This window comes from Stegodyphus dumicola, chromosome 1, assembly GCF_044657685.1.
Source record: "Stegodyphus dumicola isolate Sdum_Otavi_A_Nest chromosome 1, ASM4465768v1".
NCBI lineage: Eukaryota > Metazoa > Arthropoda > Arachnida > Araneae > Eresidae > Stegodyphus > Stegodyphus dumicola.
Genome location: NC_140768.1, coordinates 276,988,205 through 277,010,248, shown reverse-complemented (window position 1 = coordinate 277,010,248; position 22,044 = coordinate 276,988,205). Strand labels below are relative to the sequence as shown.

Here is a 22,044-nt window from a genome sequence, read left to right as displayed (position 1 = left end):
GACAGCGTCACTTGCAAAGCAAGGAAAATGAACATTTATATTATAAAAAGAATAAAAGAATACGTCGAAACGTTTTCGTTTTCGTTTTTTTTTTTTTTTTTTTTTTTTTTTCTTTGTCTGTATTGTCTTATCTTTATCTATTTTCAGATACATTGTGTAAAAATATTTGATAATTGTAAAATTATTATAATAAGTTAAAGAAATATCAATCCGTTATCTAATCCATTCCATTCGCTACTAAATCTCTTAATCTGTCACCAATCTGTATTTGCCTTTTTGGACTCTTAAAAAGCGGGTTGCCCAGACGTCGACCTCCAACCTCCTTAGATTTCGGAAAGCTTTTCGAGAGCAATGGGATAAAATACTTCTTCCGATACTACAAAAGGCTTTATTGTCTTGAAAATTACAGTGTATAAAGATAGTGAAGAATAAGGGGTAACAATTAGAACATTTAAAACATAAAAATTTTGAGTAAAATAGTTTAGTAATTACAATAAAAATCGTCTAAAAATGTGCGAACAGTAAGCGTTTCTCATTAAGTAAAATTCATTTTATCATGAAAAAAGAATGAACTGCAGAACATGAGACAAATCAGCCTAGTGTATAATAAATTAGATTCTTATACATTTTAATAGAGGAGCAAATGATATATTTTTAGTAAAAATATTCATCAGTCATGAATATTGTTACTGATTACTGATATAAATTCAATATAACCTGTAGGATCAAATATTTTTGTGATATTAAAAGTAACTGCCTTTTGGTTTCTAGACTAAACGACATTAAAATTATGTTTATATCACAAAGCATTTCGTCTGAGGAGACGTCTCATAGTAAGCCTAACACTTGAACCGAGCCTTTTCCTGAGGATTCCGTTTTAGCATATTTCTTAGAGTTGTTAATTCATCCTCTAAAGTGTCCAGTGTATATCAATTGCTCAACGCCTTCGGCAAAACTCTCAATCCTTTTCATTTTCTACACTGGCATGTATTGATTTGCGCATTTAAATAACATCAGAAAGAGGTTTTGGCTTAGCGATAAAAATCCTTCCATTACAAAAAAGTGCTCAGAAACAGAAAGGCATGAGGCTGGGAATCGATGAAAAATAACATTATTTTTTATCTTGAATCTTTGTAACTTGCACTGCTTATCATCGAAAGAAAATAAATCAATTCTAATGTTATTTTAGCTGAACTTCTTTTAGCAATATTTATGTGGCAAGTGTTATTTTTACCCTAAGTACAATCAATGAAATGGTTCCTAACATCGTATTTTATGCCAACTGCAAAAGTGGTGGTATTTTACTTCTGGTGTGCGTTATCATCGGTATCCATGATCAAATCTAATAGTTTAAGATGAAATTTACTTTTAATGTACGAATTGTAATCATTTCTATCTGCTTCTTTTTTTTATTCGAGCAATAAAATATTTCCTTAACATTAAGACACAATAACACGCCGAGCAAATACTAATTCAAAAGTCAAACCACAAAAATCAACCACCATCCTCAACTGCAAAAGAGGATGGTGGTTCGGTAAAACCATCGAAACTAGTCCTGTGAAAATTTGAAAATATAACGCTGATTTTTGTGGTTTGACTTCTGAATTAGTATTTCCTTAACATAGTTAATATTATATTTGTGTTTTTATTCAATAGCAAAAATTTAGTTTACTAGTAGATACTATTTCTTATTTAAGAAGAGAAGTGATATATTTGTATGATATTTAATATTTTCAATTTTTTAATATTTGCATATGATTTTTTTAAAAATGTCTTTGAAATGTGAGATTGTAATCTGCGGATAATTTATAGTTTTTTTTTTTTTTTCTTTCTTTCTTTTTTTCGTTTATTTATTTCAGGAAGAGCAGCGACGCTTTGCGGATGAAAGCGAGCGAAGAGCTCAGAGACTTCGCCAGCTTCTGGAAGCGGCAGAAGCAGAAAGAAAAGATCTGGCAACCAAACTGGAAGAAGAACGGAAGTAAGAACGTACTGCAGATTACATCTATCTGTTAACAGCACTCATAACAGCTAAGCCTTAAACTATAAACCGGAAACTTAAAAAATGACTTATCTGCATGTAATGGGTTTTCAGAGGGCACGTTCATTTAAAGCTTTTCGGAACTCTGTTGGATTTTAGAAAAGCAGGCGAAAGCTATGTGCCAGAAGGAAAAGATGCCTTCGTAGAAAACATTTTAAAGTAAAATGGCATGGGCTTCCAGATGCCCATATTCGGCTGGAAACATACCTTATTCAAAATTGGATGGCTCTAGGTACCGTTGTTTATCACAATGCAAGAAGCATACATACATTTATGCAGATTCTTTATTATTTAATTTCTTTAAATATAATACAGGTCTCTAATATTTGGTGGCAATAATTTGAAAAGTGAACCAAGGCAAAATGCCAGAACGAAATTAATAGTCCTTCTGGGCAAATTGCCCCTTTGGACTAATAATGTTAATAAATAGCAAAACTTGAAAAAATTATTTTTTATATTCGTAAACTAAAATTAAATACTTAACAGGTAAATAATGAATTCCCCACTGAAACTGTGAAAGTGTTCCCAGGGGGAAAATTCCTGCCCCTCAGTTAAGAAACCACTGGGCTAATGTTTTAGGAAGATAGTAACTAGCTGCTAATTGCTACGCTTTCAAGAACTGAGGGTTCAATGTGTAACAGATCCCAAGTAGCTCGTAACTATGCGTAAAACATTTTGAAAAACTGAAATAATTACATACATTTTATACTTTTGTTAAGTGGTTGTATCTAAATATGGTTAATTAATTGCTTCTCGCTGAAAGAGGTTATTTCGAAATTCCCTAACACTGCCGGTATAAGGTTACTAAATGCTTTCATTTACTATGGCAGTCAAAGGAAACCGTAATCACGCCAGAGATCTGGAGTTCGATAACTTAGCCTCAAATCATCCATAAATAATTAGAGAAGGTGAATGTGTATCTGATTCAGTGAAATAGTAGACTGAATGTCAGTTTGTGTTTGCTTCGATGTGATTGGTGGATTCTTGTGTTAGGCTGGCATAAAATTCAATATTTAGAAGGAAAGTTTCGGCTTGACCTTCACAGGTAGTTTGCGAGGTTTTGTTTTTGTTAGTAAGACAGGAACAATCGCTGTATGGATAAATCCAATTTAAAATTTACTAGAGCTCGTTCTCTGAACCTGTGGAGGAAGGGGAAAATTACGCGAATATGTTTTTTTCAGAAACTGGCTCTAAAGGGCTAGGGGGCGGAACGTACTAAAGGAAATATGGAACTATCATTGCTAGTGCGTAAGGTCTGTAGCAAATGATAGATGGCGTTTGAACTACTCTTGAATATGTACAGTCTTGCCTGCTGACTGATTCTCTGTTTCTTCAAGAAAGTGCTCCAAAGCTATCTGCCTTAAAAGGAGTGTTTTCATTGTATATTTTGTAAAGGAAAACGACTCAATTACACAGTGCACATGAGAAGATCTCGCAGAATACCCCTTGCGGCCAGCACAGTTTCCAAGAGTGTAAACTGGAACGAAATAATGTTCAATGGTCAGCCTTTGACGTGTCAGTGATGAAAGGACTTAATACAATTAAAAAACTAATTAATACAATTAGAGAATAATGTAGTATATAAAAATATAACTCTTTTTAACTGGATTACACTGCTTAAAAATAAATGTTCCTTCTCCCTTTGCATGAAATTTTTAACACAAAAATAAAATTCACGTTAATTCAAAAAGATTTAACACCATGCCGTAATTGAAAGGGTGCTTTTAGTGTCAGATTCAATTTCCGTAATCCGTAATTTATAAGCATTGCGCAGTAAAAAATACAAAAAATTCTAACCGCCTTTTTAAGCGAATTTGAATTCAATGGTATTCCTTTTAAGTTCTTCTATAAACTACGTCTAGTCTTTTTGAATGCCATTTTATAACTCTCTTTCTTCACGTCTAATGATATTTATTCTTTCGCTATTTACACAGTGCTTCTGTGTTTTTTGAATACTCATTAAATTTATGTAACCAAACGAAATATTTTGCAAACATAACAGTGTAAAATAAAATAGATTGAGACGTAGTTTATTCACAAAAGGAAAAAGATTGTAAATGATTAACTACCGCTATAAAGAGTTGAAATAGCTATGTGAATTTGTGTTTAAGACGTCTTTTACGTGTATGGCCGAAACTGATGCAAACTGTATTCATGGTTAACGCATGGAGTTTTGAACGACATCAGAAGGCAGCAACACGCCTCCCGAAACCGTCTCACACAGTCCTTAATGGAAATAATATTGGAAAAGCGTGCTGGCATTTCATTTGGATTTGGACTATAGTTCCTTCTTCAGCAAATTGGTGCACGAGGCGAGCAATGGGAGGGCGGGCATTATCTGCTAAGCAAAATGAAAGTATCGTCAATTAAGGCATCATACGGAGGAACAATACGATCCAGTATGTCGTCACTGTACCTCTGTACATTCAGAGTTCCATCTGGCAGGACATACAGACTAGGCGCCCACCTAAAGACTCCCATTCGTACAAAAACATGACCTCCCAAATAGGAACCCCTTTCCCGTATGTCAGGTCGAAAATATCGAATGTTTATTTCTCTTCATATGTTAACACGACGAAAATTACTACAGAGCAAAGCGGGACTCATCAGTGAATAGAACAAACAATTCCACTGATTTTCAGTCTAGTCCGCATGACGTAGTACCCAATTCAGGTGCTCCTTCCGGTGGAGTGCGGGACTCACAGTGCCGGTGGCCTGGCATACAGACCTTTTTTCATGTAGCGTTCAGCGTTCTGTCGTGACTGTTTCATTAAGAAATAAGCTGAAATGGAGTTTCAGTCCAGGTGCGGCGTGCACTAAGTACCAAATACTGGTCATTTACAGAAGTAATATTTCATAGCCTACATTCGGCAGGTCTCCGAGAAGCTGAACGTGTAGCTAGAAATTGCTTCCACAACTTACCACGGAACGGTCGACATTTAGCCATTTTGCAACTCCTTCTAATCTTCCTATGGCTCTATAACGCAATTCTGCTGGCAAATGTTCGCCTCGAACTCATTTTTACACTTTGCCTATCTCGAAATTCTTTTATATACTGTAGTTAACTGAATAGAGATTCCCTGCTAAATAGGTGGTTTTATATTTATGAAAAACGATGGTAGCGTTCTTCTTTTGCATTATGCTGCTCCATGAAACGTACTTTTATTCGTAACATAATCAAATTTCAAGCATTTCGAACTACTTTTAGCCGATTTATAGCAATTTTTCAATTTGTTTCGTCACTTTTGGAAACTAGTGCATATTGAAAGAACATACTATTCGGACGTATTGGATATCACTGTGAGCACAGATTTAGGGTCATGGTTTATGAATATTTGACTGATAATTCGTAAGTTCTGATCCCATACAATACAAAATGAAACTATTATTATTTAGACCAGTTTGTATGAAACCCGAATGTCATAATTTGACATGATGTTTGAAAAAACTATGGTATCCGCATAATCAAAGCGATGTTTAAACATTTGCTTATGTAAAGTGTTTATGTAACCAAATTTTCCAAGCTTGTTCTTTTTCCCTGCTTGCTAGTCAATTCCCTCTTCTTGCTCCTCGGATCAGTGTCATTTCCCAAATTTCCTTCCCCAATGTAAACCGGTGGGTAATAACACAAAACTAGACCATTATTATGTTGTAGACAGATACAATATTTAAGATCGTTTACCGTTACCAGTTGTTCCTAAGAACAGCTATTATAATGGCTCAAAACTGCTGTGGGCATTCTCAGTGGAAACAAATCTATTTACGTCGACATAACCTACTTGCCATCATCTTTATGACTTCATAAAGCTATTCCTTTATAGAAGACTTCATAACAGAATCTTTTATGAAGAACCATCTCACACGTATCCAATATATCTGATGCACCAACGAAAAATCCATTGGTTATGATAAATTTTCTATCAGCATATAGATTAAATTGAAAGCATCTGTATACATTTAAATTTTTAGCCCAAATGAGCATTAGCTCAGATGCACGTTTTGGCATTTTCCACCGTCCACTATAAAATGGCGTTTTACTTTTCAAATTGTTGCCACTAAATAGCCCCGCATTATATTTAAAGAAATTAAATAATGAAGAATCTGCATGAACGTATCTATGTTTCTCGCACTGTGAAAAACAACGGTACTAGAGACATCAAATTTTGAATAACGTACTTCTCTACCCGAATATGGGCATCCGGAACCCAAATTTGGAATTTGTTTTTATTAACTAGTATTTCATATTTCGTAAAACTAAAAAATGTTTTGTTAGCAAACTCACGATTTCGAAACGTTCCATTAACATCACGTGCATCTTCCCAAGCACGGATATTCAATGCGCGAGGTTTATTATTATTATTATTATTATTGCTGTTCAATTGAATTTTATCTTTTAAGTACGAAGTACATCATATTTAATAAATAAAAGTAACATACAAAACGTTTAAAAAACGCCTCTTTGAGTGTAATATAAAATCTGAAAGCTTTCAGATTTTTTTTTCATTTTGGTTTTTAACAGAGGGCAAAGAAAATTGTATAGCATACGTTTTCTGATGTTGAAGCTTTAAAATGACGGACGTCAAATAATAAAAAAAATCGAGCAGTTTTCTAAAGTTTGTCAAAAAAAATTAGAAATTACGTTAAAACTTTCTATAAATTTCATTAAAAAATTTTTAATTTAAAGGATAAATACATTTTTAATATTTTGATATTTTGCTCTTTATATCATTTTATATTCAAAACCAAAATGCAGACAGCTGCACTGACTTTTTTTAAATTGAAATTAATTTTGTGTCGGGTTTTATTCAACAATGAAGGTTTATTTCTACTAATTAGTAACGACATGTATTATTTCTATTTCAGCGAAATAAAATAGCTATATAATTTCTTTAATATGTTTAATTAAAAAGGTTAATAGTAAATTCTTCATTGTGATGTCAGATCCCAATATGACGTTTTCGCATAATAATACTTTTTCCCCTCTGTTCTTAAGATTTAATATCAAATTCAATTTCTCATGCTCTTTTATAGAGTCACTTTAAAAACAAATATTTTTGTTTTTTAGAAAAGTAGAAGAGCTGGAATTCAGGATTGAAGAAGAAAGTATCGGCAAAGAAGATTTGGAAGTAAGCCAAAAATACATACATTCCCAAATGAGACAAAATGCATAGATATATATTCGTAACTATAATGTAAATTTAACAACATATGTTGGGCAAAATGATAAATTTAGTAGTATCAGCAAACATGCAAAGAAAGTACTAAATTGAGCAAACATGCAAGGAAAATACTAAAGTTGGTGACAAAAAGTGACTTCATAATGCTTATTAAATTTTTTAGAGTACCTTCTTCGACAGGGAATTTGTAGTGAAGTTTGCGCTTCATTTAAATATGACATTGATTAAATTACTTCCTTCTAATGGCTCATACGTAAAGACTGCATTTCGTAAGCAGCCAGGAATATTCTTAAATGCTCATATTTCTAATGGATTAAGGCCGAGTGATAAAGTCGTTGAACACTAATAGTTCGATCCGAGGTTCAAATCCCGCGAACAGGCTGGCTGCGTTAGCGTTTTCGTGGTTTTCTCAGTGTATACGAACCCTTAGAAAGCCCTCCACGAAGACATCCCTTCCCTTAAGCAGATAGCCTTCTAGGCTTTGACGTAATCACGCAGACCAAACCAATACATTAAGAATTGCGCATGTATATCGAAATAATGAGCAAGACTATATTCGAGTCATTCGCATAAAACTTAGTTTAAATCATGCAATTTTAACTGCTATTAATTGTCGCATAGTTTCTAAATTAAACGATTATTAATGTTCGAAGTAATTAAAAATAAATAATTGAAAAGCTTTTTATTCAGTAAAAGAACTCTGAATTCTCTGAATAACTCTGAAGCTCTTTTAAGAGCACTTTCTTGCCATTCACTGAGAAATTTTGTAAACTCAGCTTGAGAAAAAATCTACAGATAAATGAAATCCATCAGGATTGCATTATTTTTTAAACACAGTGACTTCTTTTGACAACTAACTCCTTAAGATGACCACTTTCATAGAGATCAGCATCTTTAGAACGTAAAAAACATCAGTGCCACCCAACCGGTACAGCGGTTAGTGTCGCTGACTGCCGCGCCGAAGGGTCCGGATTGGAATATCGTGCGACATGGGGGCACTCTAAATATATGGCGAACCGAAAGACCTCTCGAGAGGTTAATGGTAGGAGAAGAAAGCTAGAAAACTGGAAAACCCTAGGACGCGGGTACTCTCCATCAAAATTGGGGGGGGCGAAACTGAGTTAAATTGCACTGTCACCTGTAAGGTGCTCGAGGCTGTTGCCAACGGCAGTCGTTATCTTGTGCTTTTGGGCACGAGAAATATCAAGGGCTTGGACTGACTATACGTCAGATAAGTGACAAAATCGGACTTTTCCTGAAATGACATCCCAGTTTTTTCCATATTTCGATTCTACGACTCAAATTATCCCTAAATATTAAATTTTTTAAAATTCGGTGCGAAATTTATGGAGAATTTCAAAAATTTATGTTGGCGCATTTTTTTTTTTTTTTAGTTTGCGCCAAGAATAATTCACTTGGCAAACTTCTTAACAGATGGCAACTTAAATTTCATTTCCCTTTTTATATTGTGCAAGAGCGGAAAAAAAGTAACATCGTACCTATTTTCAAATAATTTTAACAAACTACCTACACCATATTTGATGTTAGTATCGCTTCCAACAAATATGCCAAATTTCAAAACGCACCAATATATAAATTCACGTATATCTTCGAAAATTCGAATAAAAATCTCTAATTTTTAGCAAGGATGCATAAAAATAAATCTTCTTTGAGATGATGGTAAAAATTTTATAGGTTATAATTCAAATTTGTTTCGAAAAATTTATAAAAATTATTTTAAAATACAAATGTTTTAAATAAATCATAAAAAATGGGCGAATTTTATGTGGAATGAACCTAAATTTGTAAATGTGAAAGGAAGAATCAAATAAGTTTAATAAAATAAGGGAGATTAATAAATATATACGAAATTCAATTAGCGTTCATTTGCTAGAATTTTGAGATCTAATTTTTTAAAAACTACTCGTGCGATTTTTACAAAACTTTGCAGTTTAGCGTAATTTGAGTCTCAGAATCAAAATATGGAAAAGCATTGGCATGTCATTTCAGAAAAAGTAAGATTTTGTGTCAAAATACCTTATATTAGAAAAATTGCTCTTTATATAAATCTAGTATATATCCAGTGGCGCTTTCCAGAGATGAAAAACGCAAGTAGAATTTCGTCAATCGGCCCAGTGGAACGGGAGATTTAGAACTGTCTTTTTTTTTCGTAGTGTATATATTGTAATAAGCATTTATATGTACGTATCAATTGGATTTTTAAGTTAATTAACTGATGTAATTAGCATATTAATGCTCTGACTATTTCAAATCTAAATTAAATTCTTCGCAAAATTTTGCTATCTGGACTCGTGAGTAGATTGTTAACATCGCAGTATATATCGATGCCTCAGGAGGCGAAGAGCAAGGGATCAAACAAATTGAAAAATGAATTCTGCATTTTAAAAGAAAATAAAAGTTTTAAAATTAAATTTTGACATACGTTTTCTTAAACTTTCGAAACTAGTAAAATGCCATAACAATATATGCTTTTGGTATATGGAATTGCATTTGCTGTTCGATAAATTCAAAAAGCGAGATTTTTAACATCCAACAAAAACTTGTTCATCCAAGAAAAATCAGTTCTCTATCAGAACTTTGAGAAGCTCAGAAAATAAAACTTCTCATACAAGAACTTCCTGTCTAGGCTGTATTACAAACACCCGCCACCTAGCACACATTGTATTTTGTGATAAAATAAAGTACACAGATATCAATTGTCAAGATAGTATTACACTTCCGTATGCTTGAGTCTTTGGGAAACAATCTTAGCAGTATAATGTAATAAGATTATGAGCTGTATTTCGTTTTCCTTTTTTAGGCGGAGCGCGAGAAAGAACGACGGCGGATCGAGGAACTTGAGAGGAGGCTGGAGCAAGAAATTCGAAAGAATGAGATGATTGCCGGTGGCGCCACACCCGTGAGTAACAACAATTTTTCTATTTCCGGAACCCATTTTCCACAATGCAAATTCAGCAAATTACAAATGGCAGTCTTATACATTTTCTTTTCGACATGCAATAATGTTACGCCCTAATGCCTATCGTAAAACGAAGCACTCACATACAACCTTTCTTAAGCTGCCCATGCATATGCATTCCTGCGCAGTTATCATTATGATGTTGCACGGGTGCTTTTATGACTCGTGAATGGCAACGCAATCGAAGATGTGCAAACCTCTGATGCCCAACAACTAGACACAAGATCCCGAAATTATAAGAAAAATTAAAAAGAATATTGATCGTAATCGATATGGAGAATAAACATATTGATATAAAGGGTGGGTTCAGAAATATGTTGATATAAAAGAGTGACGCACATCGGAATAGATTGTCTTAATCATTTTGTACTGTATTTTATTTTCATGTCCGGATTCTCATTTTAATAAAACACTTATGGTTACGACGCTGTTTGATGCTATTCTCTATTACTTTAAAATATGGCGTCTCAAGCTCATTTCAGTCCCCTCAAGCTTTTCTCGTAACCGTAATTACTTTTGCCCCTGGAAGAGTTTATATTGACTTTTCGTCGTTCCTCCTCTTCCTATATGTCGTGAATACTGCCAAGTCTGTACGAGAAGATCGCTTCCTTTAGGCAGATATCTCTCGAATAATTTACCATAATCTAACTAATCCAATCAATCTAACCAACTGTAATTCAACTTGCAACACGAAAAAAAATCAAGATGCTGATTTTGGCCCGTGATATCGAATGGGTAAACTGGTAAAGAAAATGGAGACAAGTGATTTGGATTGTGATTAGTATATAAGTGATTAGCGTGTAAGTCAGTGGTAACTGGTTATCGCTGGCGGGTGCAGCAATGAAAGGATGGCTTGAATAGTAGTCTCAAATAAAATGCGAACATTTAACAGAGTGCAAGGATGATGGCATATGTTTACGCACCGAAAGATGATCCTTCAAACGTCTGCTTTAGTAGTAAGACAGTATGACATCAACCACGTAGAAACAATACCTAAACTCGGGAATTTTTAGAATTTAATATATTTGTTATCAAACAGATATCACGCGTAACATCATATGCTGGAAATGATCTCTGTTCTCTGCTGCATAATTTTACTTAATAGGGAAAAATAGATCTTTATTTAGACTAGCAAATATGTCTTTCAATTAATTTGGAATTCAAAAGTATATCTAAATGTAGTATTGCACTAACTCACACCGGTGATCATCGTGAGGAGTCGAGAACATGCATGTTATCGATGGTCAACAATCTCGGCAAATATCGATGTCCATTAATTTAATTTTCATGTCAAACTAAATTCACTGCACCGCTCACCAGTGAGCTGTGGTTGACCACCATCGACCATCAAGTCACCATCAATCGGCCATCAATTCACCAGTGAGCAAGCCCAGCCGCAAAGATGGGTACCGGTGTCCTACAGGTTAATTTTAACTTTAAAAGTATATAAATTGATTGCACAGCTTCATACCGACCGCTTACTGATTTAGTTGCCAGTGATCCTCAACCTGTACATCACCAGCCACCAACAACCGTGAAGGGTGCCGATGATCTTCGATTTAATTTTAATTTAAAAACACTTCTGAAATTTCACAAAATATGCATTTTATACAAGGATAATTCTATGAATATTTCCAACATTATTGTAATTAATAAATGGAGACTCTAATGCCATGCATTACAACCTTTGGTTTTTATTTTATTTATAATTTTTTAGACCTAATAATAACCATGAATATTCATGTTATTCTTCATCTTATTAAAACTATTAAAATCGGTTCTGTGCGAATTATCTGTTTACTTTAAAAAATATGGCATCGTTTTGTAATTATGATGTAAATATGTCTTTTTTTGAGGATAGAAATGTTTAAAATTTACTTTGTGTTACAGGATACTGTACTAAAAGAAGAAATTACAAGGCTAACTGAAGAAACAGATTCTTTACGAGATAAACTTAGACAAGCGGAACAGAAGATCAAAGAAGTCCAAACTGCCAAACAAGTAAGTGACGTTTGGGAAAATTAGTATTCAAGTAGATATATTACGTTGTGGGCATTATTGTAGCATTGTTTACAAGAGATTCATTATAACATTTAGTGCGTTTACAGAATGTTAGTACTCACTTTATTTAACAAATCTGAATAAATACGCCAAACGATGTAACACAGTTTGCTCTCCTAAAATATCGCCTGCTTATGCAAGGACTTTTCTATGTAGTTAATCGTTTGTTTGGATCCATGTTTGTTTCCGAGTCCAGTATCGCGGATCTGAAATCTGAAGAAAGAACAGTAATAAAACTTAAGCTGTAAAGCGACCATTAATACTGATTCTTCAAATAAATTGTGACTGGAAATGAAAAATTGATTCTTTGTTTATAGACTTGAGACCAAAAGGCACATATCTGCTTGAGATGGAAGAAATTCATTGCGACCCAGAACCTTCCGTAGCAGCTATCTCTAGCAAAGATGATGTTAAAGATGTTTTTTGCATGAAAAGAGAGAATTCACGAGGAATTTGTTTCAGGGGGACAGATGGTTAACTCTCTATTTTATAAAGATGTAATGGACAGACTCCTGTTAATAATTCAGCGTGTTAGGGCTGAAGAAGCTCGCACAAATAATTCCAGAGTTTTTAATTAATATCTCGGATGATTATAGTTAGACGAAGATGAGAATAGTTGAAATGGCGTTTCATGAAATTTTGAAATCCAGGGCTACCTCTCTCGAAACTCAACTTCCCGTCGTTCCGGGGAAGATTATACTATAACCAAATAGACGCGCGCAGAATTTTAATAGTATAAGTTATGTTTCAAAATAAAGCTGAGAAGCTAAGAATTACATTCAGTTTTTAACTAATATAGTTATGGATTGTAATGTACAAGCATATAGAGATGGTACTTCTTAACTATAGTATATATTTTTGAAGCGCAGTTACATTACTAAAGAAAGGGGCAAAAGAAATGTCACATTTCTGAAGAGAAGAGCGAAGACATGGAGAAGAAAGCATGAATTAATAAAATCGTAGTTATCAACCCATGTTCAACCCATGATCTCTTCTTCACCAGGTAGAAATTTTATTCCCTTCATCAGGTATAAGGGAGTAAACTTTCTGCAAGAAAAGCAAAAATTTCAGTGACTCTTTATTTGCGTTTTTTTTTTCTAAGAGAAAATTCTTATTGTGTACTATTTACTTTTATTACTTGACAGGACTGATCTATACATTTTTTCTTTTTTTAACTTACATGACATTTTTGGAAAACTTTCTGATTTTTTCTTTTTTGACATTTTGGAAAGCGTTTATAATTTTCTTTGCTTTATATTTCCATTTTTTATTTTCTTGGCTTTTCATAATTTTCCAGAGGAAAGAGAATCCTAACACAATTCTGTAAATTTCAAGATCCGTCTTCTTCAGAAACAAACCACTTTTGCCTGTGTTTAAATATATATATATATATAATTGAAAAAATATAAATATTCTTTAAAAATTAATAAATTTATAAAAATTCTGAAATGGGTTTCTCATATATATGAGGAATTCATTTCAAATTATTTCAAAATCGATAGAGCAGTATATAAATTTACTCCAGTCTTTTAGACCTAATTTTACAAATGTAAAGGCCGCCTAACCCAGTGGTCGGCAAATTTATTAGCCAAAGAGCCAAATATGAACATTACAACAATTTAAAAAAAAAGATTGGGAGCCAAATATGCTTGTTTAGTAAACTTTTATTACACTAAATAAAACTAAATTTAATACTTAATAAATATTTATTAATGCGAACAATGTGCTTGCATCTCCTTGGAAAGTTTGAGTAATTCTGATTTGCATGTTGTTTTTAATTTTAGGCATGATTCCAAGTTATCATCAATAAGACGACTTCTCAGTTTATTCTTGAAAATTAATGTTCATACTTGAAAAAGATTGTTCGCATATATATGTAGAACCTAAAGGGGGAAGAACAGCAAACGCAAGCTTTTTCAGCTGATCGTAAGAGTCAGGAATACTATTCCAAGCGTTGAAAATGATCATGTCTTCCTTCTCCAGGTCATTCAAAGCAGACCACTTGTGTTGTAAACTAAAATCACATTTTTCTTCTCCAATATTTCCAGTTCAACACAATGACGTTCGAATTTAGAGCGCTATATCTCTTTGCTTTTTAAATTCAGCAATTGTATTTCAAAGCTACCAATGTCAATTTCAAAAGGAGAAAATTTCAACTCGATTATCGTAACATTAAGAGGATTTCTGCCAAATGCTAAAGTTGCTCTGCTGTTTTTAAATTCTTGAAACCTGCTGAGAAATACTTCCCTCATATTTAACATTATTGTTTAAAAATGCGATGCTTCAGCAGGCTCGGAAAGTGAAACAATGTTTCCCTTTCAAAATCCTGTGCAAAAATGGATAATTTAGTTTCGAATGTTATTACTTCTTCTAACATCGAAAAAATTAAGTTTCCTTTCCCTTGTAGTTTACGACTAAGCTGATTTAGATGAGACGTAATGTCTACCATGAAATAAAAGTTTTGGATCCACTGATCGTCTGTTAGTTCTGGATAGCGAACGCCCTTCTCAAGGAGAAATGCTTTAATTTCCGGAAAAAATGGACGCGAAACGTTTAAAAACGTTCCCTCTTGATAACCAACGTACCTTGTTATGAAGCAGAAGATCAGCGTACTCACTCTCCATTTCAAATAAGAATTTGAGATGGAGAGATTATTAAGACGATGATTAAGAGCTTTAGCTAAAATGGAGTTAATAATGGTAATCACTAATTCCATAACTTTACAAATTTCTTTAGGAAATGTTTGTACACAAAGCGCTTCTTGGTGAATGATACAATGGTAAACAAGTATCTCGTGATTAATTTTTTCTTTCAAAATAGCAACAACCCCTTTACTTACGCCGTTCATACTTTTGGCCCCATCTATTGAAATCGACACAATTTTATCGAGGGGAATATGATGCTTATCCATAACACTCAATTACAGCATTGGCGATATTTTCTCCACGCGTCTGACCTTTCAGTGGCAATAATCCTTAAAAGTTCTTCTTTAGGGCCTGAATGAGACATAAATCTTACAAAAAGTGAAACTTGCGCTGTATCATTTATGTCACAAGACTCGTCAACTGCTATTGATAAAGCCGAAACCAATTTCAGATCTTCGATATGCTGGGTGATTATATTCGAACACATTTTAATTGTTCTATCTTTAATGGTTTTTGAAGACAATGGTAACTCTTTAATTCTTTTCAGAATATCTGCTTTTTTCTTAAAATCTCGAAATAGCTTTTCGGATGCATTTATAAAACAATTTTCTATGTATTCGTCGTCTATGTACGGTTTTCCTCTCTTAGCAATCTCTTGGCTACAACAAAACTTGCCATATTAATATTGCTGGAAGATTGCATCCAGTTATTAAACACAGAAGTTGACGACTCTTATGAAGTTCCTCAACTGCTTTCTTCCTTTGCATCACCGGTAGGATATTTAGTGCTAAATGACGCGTACTGTCTTGTAAAATGTCTCTCTAAATTTGACATCTTGTTATGCGCGAATTTCTCCTTACAAATAAGACGTGTCGGAAGTCCATTCAAGTTTTGAATAAACGCAAAATTCTCGGTCCACTCAACTTTAAATTCGCGGTTTTCATCTTCCGTTTTTCTTTGCCTTTTTTTTTTTTTTTTTTTTTTTTTTGGTAGCCATGTTAATTGGGGTGCCTATAAAAATATTCCAAATATATTTTTTCTAAAGCCACCAGCACAAAATTATTATCATTATTAAATTGATGAAAATAAAAATTTAAAAAAATCTTTTTAAATAATACAATTTTATTAACATATGTAACTGCACTAAAAAGAAAAAAAATAATTTTTTCCATCATCAAAATAACAAAACTTTTAATATGATCAAAAATGGAAGAAAACTTCCAACATTTGGACACATAGAAGTTATCGAAAAACCGATTACAAATTTTGTACCGGAACTACAAACATACATAGCAGGTGTAATAAAATCGTATAAAAATACCTGTAAGATGTGCAGCTAGATTAAAAAATACAACAACTTTTTAATAAGACAGGACAACGGCAGACACGGTAGATAAGACAAAACTGTTCACACTGCAACTGTTGCTCTGTGATGCCAATTTGTACCTTCACTACTTTATAAAACGCATGCACGCGCATGCCGGTAGCTTGTACATGGTTTATGTTTACGTTTACGAAAACTAATAAAATTAAACTCGATGTTCGTTACGTATATTTACAACAATATAAAATTTTAATTACCCATCTTTTTACTCAAACAAAAAATTTACATGTTCTCGATTTATAGAAGAATTTATCAAAATAAGATGTAATTTTTTCTTACATAGTTTTTTTTAAATGAAAATATTATTGCGCCTTCCATGGATATTTATACCAGAGCCGCACTTAAGAAGCCAAACAGCCACATGCGGCTCCGGAGCCGCACTTTGCCGATCACTGGCCTAACCTGGACAGTGATTCTGATTCCCATACCGAAGGGCCTAGGCTCGAATACCGGAAAGGCACGGGATGTTTGCAAATATCCAGTGTCTGTGCGTCATGAGGCATTTTAAGTAAAGCGGTCCGCTGAAAGTCCTCTTGAGAGATTGATGGTAAGGGAAGAGGCATAGAAGACCCTCGGACCCGTGCCCCTCTTCCCGAGATGCACTCCATCAAAATTGGGGGCGGAACTGAGCAAAGTCGTACTGTCACCTGTATGGTGCTCAAGGCTCTTGCCAACGACAGGCGCAGTCTTGCTCTCCTTGCCACGATGAATTTCTTGGGCTTGTTCTGATGTTGCTGTCAGACAAGTGAGATTCATAAAAACAACAACACAAATGGAAACAAATTAATAACTAATTTTAGAGAGAAAAACAATCCATATAGATAATTTGAGTTCTGCTATAATGGGAAATCATTTCTACTTTCATGCCGTATATAGTAAAATAATAGCAGTAACATCTAAGATATTTGTGATTTTTTTAACTTATTTCCCACAGAAACCCTCCCCTACGTCATCCGTTAGAGCGGACGAACTGACAAAAAAGGAAGAGGCCCTTCTCCAAGCACAATTGAGTCTCGATAACAAGAAACGGGAAGTGCAGAACTTACTAGACAGGATAACAGAGTTGGTAAGTTTCGTTGTTGCCTTTTTATCTGCCCGTCCATCGACAAGAAATCTCCTTCTCACTTACGCCCACTGACAACTGCGGTGAAATGAAGTTGCGGTTATAGGGAATGTTGAGAAGGAAAAGAAAGGTCTGCCCAATTCCCACGTTTTAACCTTCAATCTTCCTTTTTCTGGAGGGTAAAAAACAACTCTTTTTTTTCATTTAAGTGAGGAAGGTAGAACTGAAAATTACTGCAATCTGAAAATCGAAGGTTACTTGAAAAAATGTTTATCGTTAAAATGTTTTCTTAAATTAAACAAAAAGTAAAGCAATTTCTAAAATATAAAAACATTATACAAATATTTGTGCATATTTTTACTTACGGATACAACCCTACTGAAAATAAATTTCAATTTCAAAAAGTTCTAATGTTTCTTTCTGCGTCTGTTTCTTTGGTAAAATGATGTAAAAAGAAAAGCATTAATTTATTAAAATAATATATTACCATTTGACCAAAAAGAATATTAATGTATATTAAGACTTCTGAAATGTCTGCAAAATTTAATCATTTGTCTGTATGTCTGCAAAATTTAATCATAATCATTAGATTTAATTTTTAACGCAGGCGGATTGTATTATTAATTTATTAGGCGGATTTATTAGATTTTATATTTAACGTAATACATTCCTTTTAAAAAAAGCATCATTAAGAAAGAAATTGTTTTTATTGTTTATTGAAATTGAATATGCATAAAGCCCATGCATGCACAAGTAATGAAATGATTAAAAATTCAAGGCCATAGGATCCATCAGTGGTCAACATATTGAATGTTCAAATCAATAATTGGCGATGCATGCTTGTAAGCGTTGCGGTTAGGAGTGAAAAAAAGTGTCTTAATCTCATCCTGCAATAGATTCCTTCAGAAATTCATCAATTGTTACTCCATATCTGCGATATTTTCGGTGCCCGAATCTGGCAGCCTACCATACGTGTTCGGTTTGGCGTAAGGTCTGGTAACTTTGGTGGCTAAGGAAGGATACAAACAACTCAGAGACAGTCCAGAGATTTGCGAGCCGTAGGAGGTGTGGCATTAGGTCGAAGTGCTGACCAGAGGTAATCGCTGTATGCCTCTGTAAACAATGATTGGGACCTCTGGCCATGGCCCCCTCCACAAACGGACGTGATGGTCATCTACTTTAAGACTAAAGCGGGATTCGTGGCTGAACTCTATGGGATTCCAGTCGGCTGGCAGCCATGATGATTGTCTACGACACCACTCCAGACGACTTTGTCGATCTTTTAGGTTTAAAGGCAGCTGTGAGCGCAACCTCGCCTTGGCCAAACGTCTTGGGATGCTGGAAGGTGCTACGCGTGGTATGGAAGAGGCTGTAGCAAACTGGGTAGCGGGCAGTTCGAGCCTCTCGCACAATCATCCTATCTTGCCTTGCATTCCTACACTTCCACCTTCAAGAACCTTGATTTTAACGACGAATATCTTGCAGCAACCACTGTTAGCAGCACCTTTGCACAGCCGTATCCGTAGGATGCTAATGACGGCCTATTGCTCAGTATGACCAGCTTGCTTCACGCATCCTACTAAAGAATGACGTTCGAAGTCGATAACGTCGTAACGACATTATTGGTTGGGTCTTCAGAGAATGGAAACGCCCACAACGAAAAATGGTAAACCGTCAGCAAGTGTTACCTGTTTTATACACTGGTAGCACAGTAGATATGCGCTCTCTGACCGAAGTTAACACTGATTGGCCTTGAAAATGTAATCATTTGCATATCTGGTATGAAGGAATCTGCATGCAAAATTTCGAGATCATTGATTTATTTTTTAAAGGTGCTCCGTTTCTTTTTCTTTCTTTCTTTTTTTTTTTTTTTTTTTTTTTTTTTTTTTTTTCGAAAACAGTATGTATGCAGGAAGTAGAGTCGGAAATTTGCAATCGATCTATGACAGATATTTAGAAACCTATTTTATTGATGACATGAATGTTATAAAGTGACACCTTTTGAAAAACGTTAGAAAGAAATCAAGATAAAGGGGTTTACAAATAAAGATACAGTGATTTACAACATAAAGTGAGATACTAGAAAAGTGACTGCTTACTAGATAAAGTGAGTGATTTATTAGATAAAGTGATTTACAAATTTACGCCGTTTTGAGCAACACTATTTTCTAATCTCAGAGATTAAATGAAAAATCTTAGTTATCGTAGACTAGCAACAGCATGTTTATGTAGGGTATGATATTGCCGAATCTGAAATCAGGAATAACTTATAGAAATATTTAAAAATTACTGTCTGAAAAAGCTTTAGATGTTTTTTTTAATGTTAGTATAACATAAAAAAAATTTTAAAGAAAACTTTATGTTTTTTTAATTAAGAAAAAAAACTGCAATCTGATCTTTGCTTTTAGATTTTTATTTAACACTTGAAACAGTTTTAAAGCAAGCCATTATAGTAGCTTACTAGTTTAAAGTACATTTTTCGAGGTGTTAATTTATTTATTCAGGTTTATTTTGAAACTGCATGAGCAGAGTCAATATGTTTCTGCTTTTGTTTACTGCACATTTCAAACTGAGTATAAATTTCAGTAATTATTCAAGTTATTTCATGTCTACAACAAATTAAATCATGCTTAGTGAAAATGATAAACAAAGATAGTTTTACCCCACAAGCTTTGAGAATTCTTGAATCAGTAATTAATTTATGAAAATTAAAAGCATTTATAGCCAATAAATATTATGAAACTGATATTTAATTGCATTTACAGACTATAAAAGTTATGTATTATGTATATTAGATTTAAAGTAGATGTTGCTATAAACACTCAGGTGATTTTATGCATTTCAGGAAAAAGATCTAGAAAAAAGCAAGTCTCGTCAGTCGAGGCAATTGGACACTATCGATGGTGAGTATTAGTTAATGATATTAACTAAACAGTGTTAAAAATCTTTTAAAAATAGCATCAAGTAAGATAAATATACTAGACAGAACGAGCCAAATGCAATTAAATAGAAAATTATCCTGTTTTCAAGAGCAACATCCATTTGACAGACTGTTTCTAGGCAGAATAATGAAATACACTAAAACCTATTATGGCAGCACTCCCCTAAGGTAAATCAAAAATAAACATCGGAATTTTATTTTTCTTCAGAAGTTAGATCTTCAGAAAAGGAAAAACATTTTGAAACGTGAATAGTCAGTTGTTTCAGATATTTGTTGACTCTAATAAACATGACTTGATGTAGTGGCTGTTGGCTCGAGTATATTCAGTACTTAGCAGACAAGAGCTACTAAAAAAATAAAAATGCCGTCACGCTTGTCACATACATTCAATTCTTAGCACGAGATCTAATGAAGATGAAGCGCCATCACGCCCCAGACCATCAGGTTTAGTAATCGTCCAGTATGATGCTGGATAGTGGACTACGGAATATGGCTTTCAACCCTAAAGCGTTTAACACGTAATCGACCATCGATGTACTCCAAATTCACGCAGGAATCATCGGAAATAACAATCCGTTGCTGATAGATGCGTCTATAGGTGTGTTGGTGCCACTATAGTCACATGTGTCGATGGTTTTGGATAAGAGGAACCCTGTGCAAATGAATGCATGCGCACAGTTCATTGCGCAGCAGACGAGCTTTTGAGATGGAAGCTGCATGGCGCGATAATGCCGTGCGGATGAAGTGTCTGTCATCTCGTGTTGACATAACATTTCGTGGTCCACTGACCGGGTTGCGTCTTGTCCGATTATCTTGAACCCACTGCCTTCCGTACAGACATCACTGATGAGGCGCTTACTTCTCGCAAGCCGATTTTTCACCTTTCGTTCAAACGGTGTAACTTGGTTATATTAGGCGCTTTGTTATTGACGAGGCATAGTGACTTTTCATGAAATGTTAACAATTGGCAGTTAATGAAATACTACTTTTAACGCTCCGCTGTAATCTTGTATGCATACAACTAACATGATAGTCCACGGGAAGCTGCTAAGAATACGCATGTGCTATCACTCAAATAGTTTAATGATTTGCATATCATATCCTGCTTTTCATTTCTTGTAAAGTTTCCTTTATTCGCATGATTTTTTTTAATTCTGTCGCAGGTTTCACAAACAATAGCATATACAGAGAGAAAGGTTCAAATTGTTTGTTTCCCAAATCTACAAAGACTTCGTTAAAGGCGTTTTTAATTTTTAAAAAATGTATTGTATTTCATGGTTCATATGGAAGAATGCGAAATCTGTGATAAACCGGATTTTTGTACTTAACTGATTTCCATTTCTGAGATTAATTATGTTCCAACGTAAAGAAATATTTTTATTTTTTGTATTTGACGTCATTTTTTATTTTTAGAACTTGACTAATGTAAAAAATTGGTTATTTGTTTAAATCAAGTATAATGGCTGTATCGTTCTAATTTTAATGTAATCTATTCTTTTGCAGAACTCAATGTGAAGTTACAGAAGTCAGAATCCAGATGTGCTAGCTTAGAAGAGGAAATGCACACTGCCAAAGAACAAATTCAAGGTAAGCTTCCGGATTATTTCTGCCCCAACAATAAATCGTTTAATATAGTTGATTTTGAAGTGCTTATACGCAAAGTAAAATTGAAAGTAAAGCGCTTAGAATTGTTCGTCAAAAATGCTCGAAAATTTGCATTCATGAGGATTGCGGTCCCACATTTTCCATGACGTT

General features: G+C 34.1%; 1 protein-coding gene and 1 long non-coding RNA gene across 3 annotated transcripts in view; one reads left to right on the top strand and one right to left on the bottom strand.

The window, feature by feature from the left end:
* LOC118188927 (uncharacterized) overlaps nt 1–22,044 on the top strand; it is a 187,308-nt gene that overhangs the window by 101,064 nt on the left and 64,200 nt on the right. For both annotated transcript variants that reach the window (XM_085807305.1, XM_085807298.1), the window contains exons 5-11: nt 1,860–1,978; nt 7,104–7,164; nt 10,037–10,135; nt 12,086–12,196; nt 17,220–17,351; nt 20,194–20,251; nt 21,793–21,876. In XM_085807305.1, the coding sequence (XP_085663431.1) occupies nt 1,860–1,978; nt 7,104–7,164; nt 10,037–10,135; nt 12,086–12,196; nt 17,220–17,351; nt 20,194–20,251; nt 21,793–21,876 (664 nt within the window). The remainder of the gene's footprint in view (nt 1–1,859; nt 1,979–7,103; nt 7,165–10,036; nt 10,136–12,085; nt 12,197–17,219; nt 17,352–20,193; nt 20,252–21,792; nt 21,877–22,044) is intronic.
* LOC146999560 (uncharacterized) overlaps nt 1–22,044 on the bottom strand; it is a 127,462-nt gene that overhangs the window by 64,638 nt on the left and 40,780 nt on the right. The window lies entirely within an intron of this gene.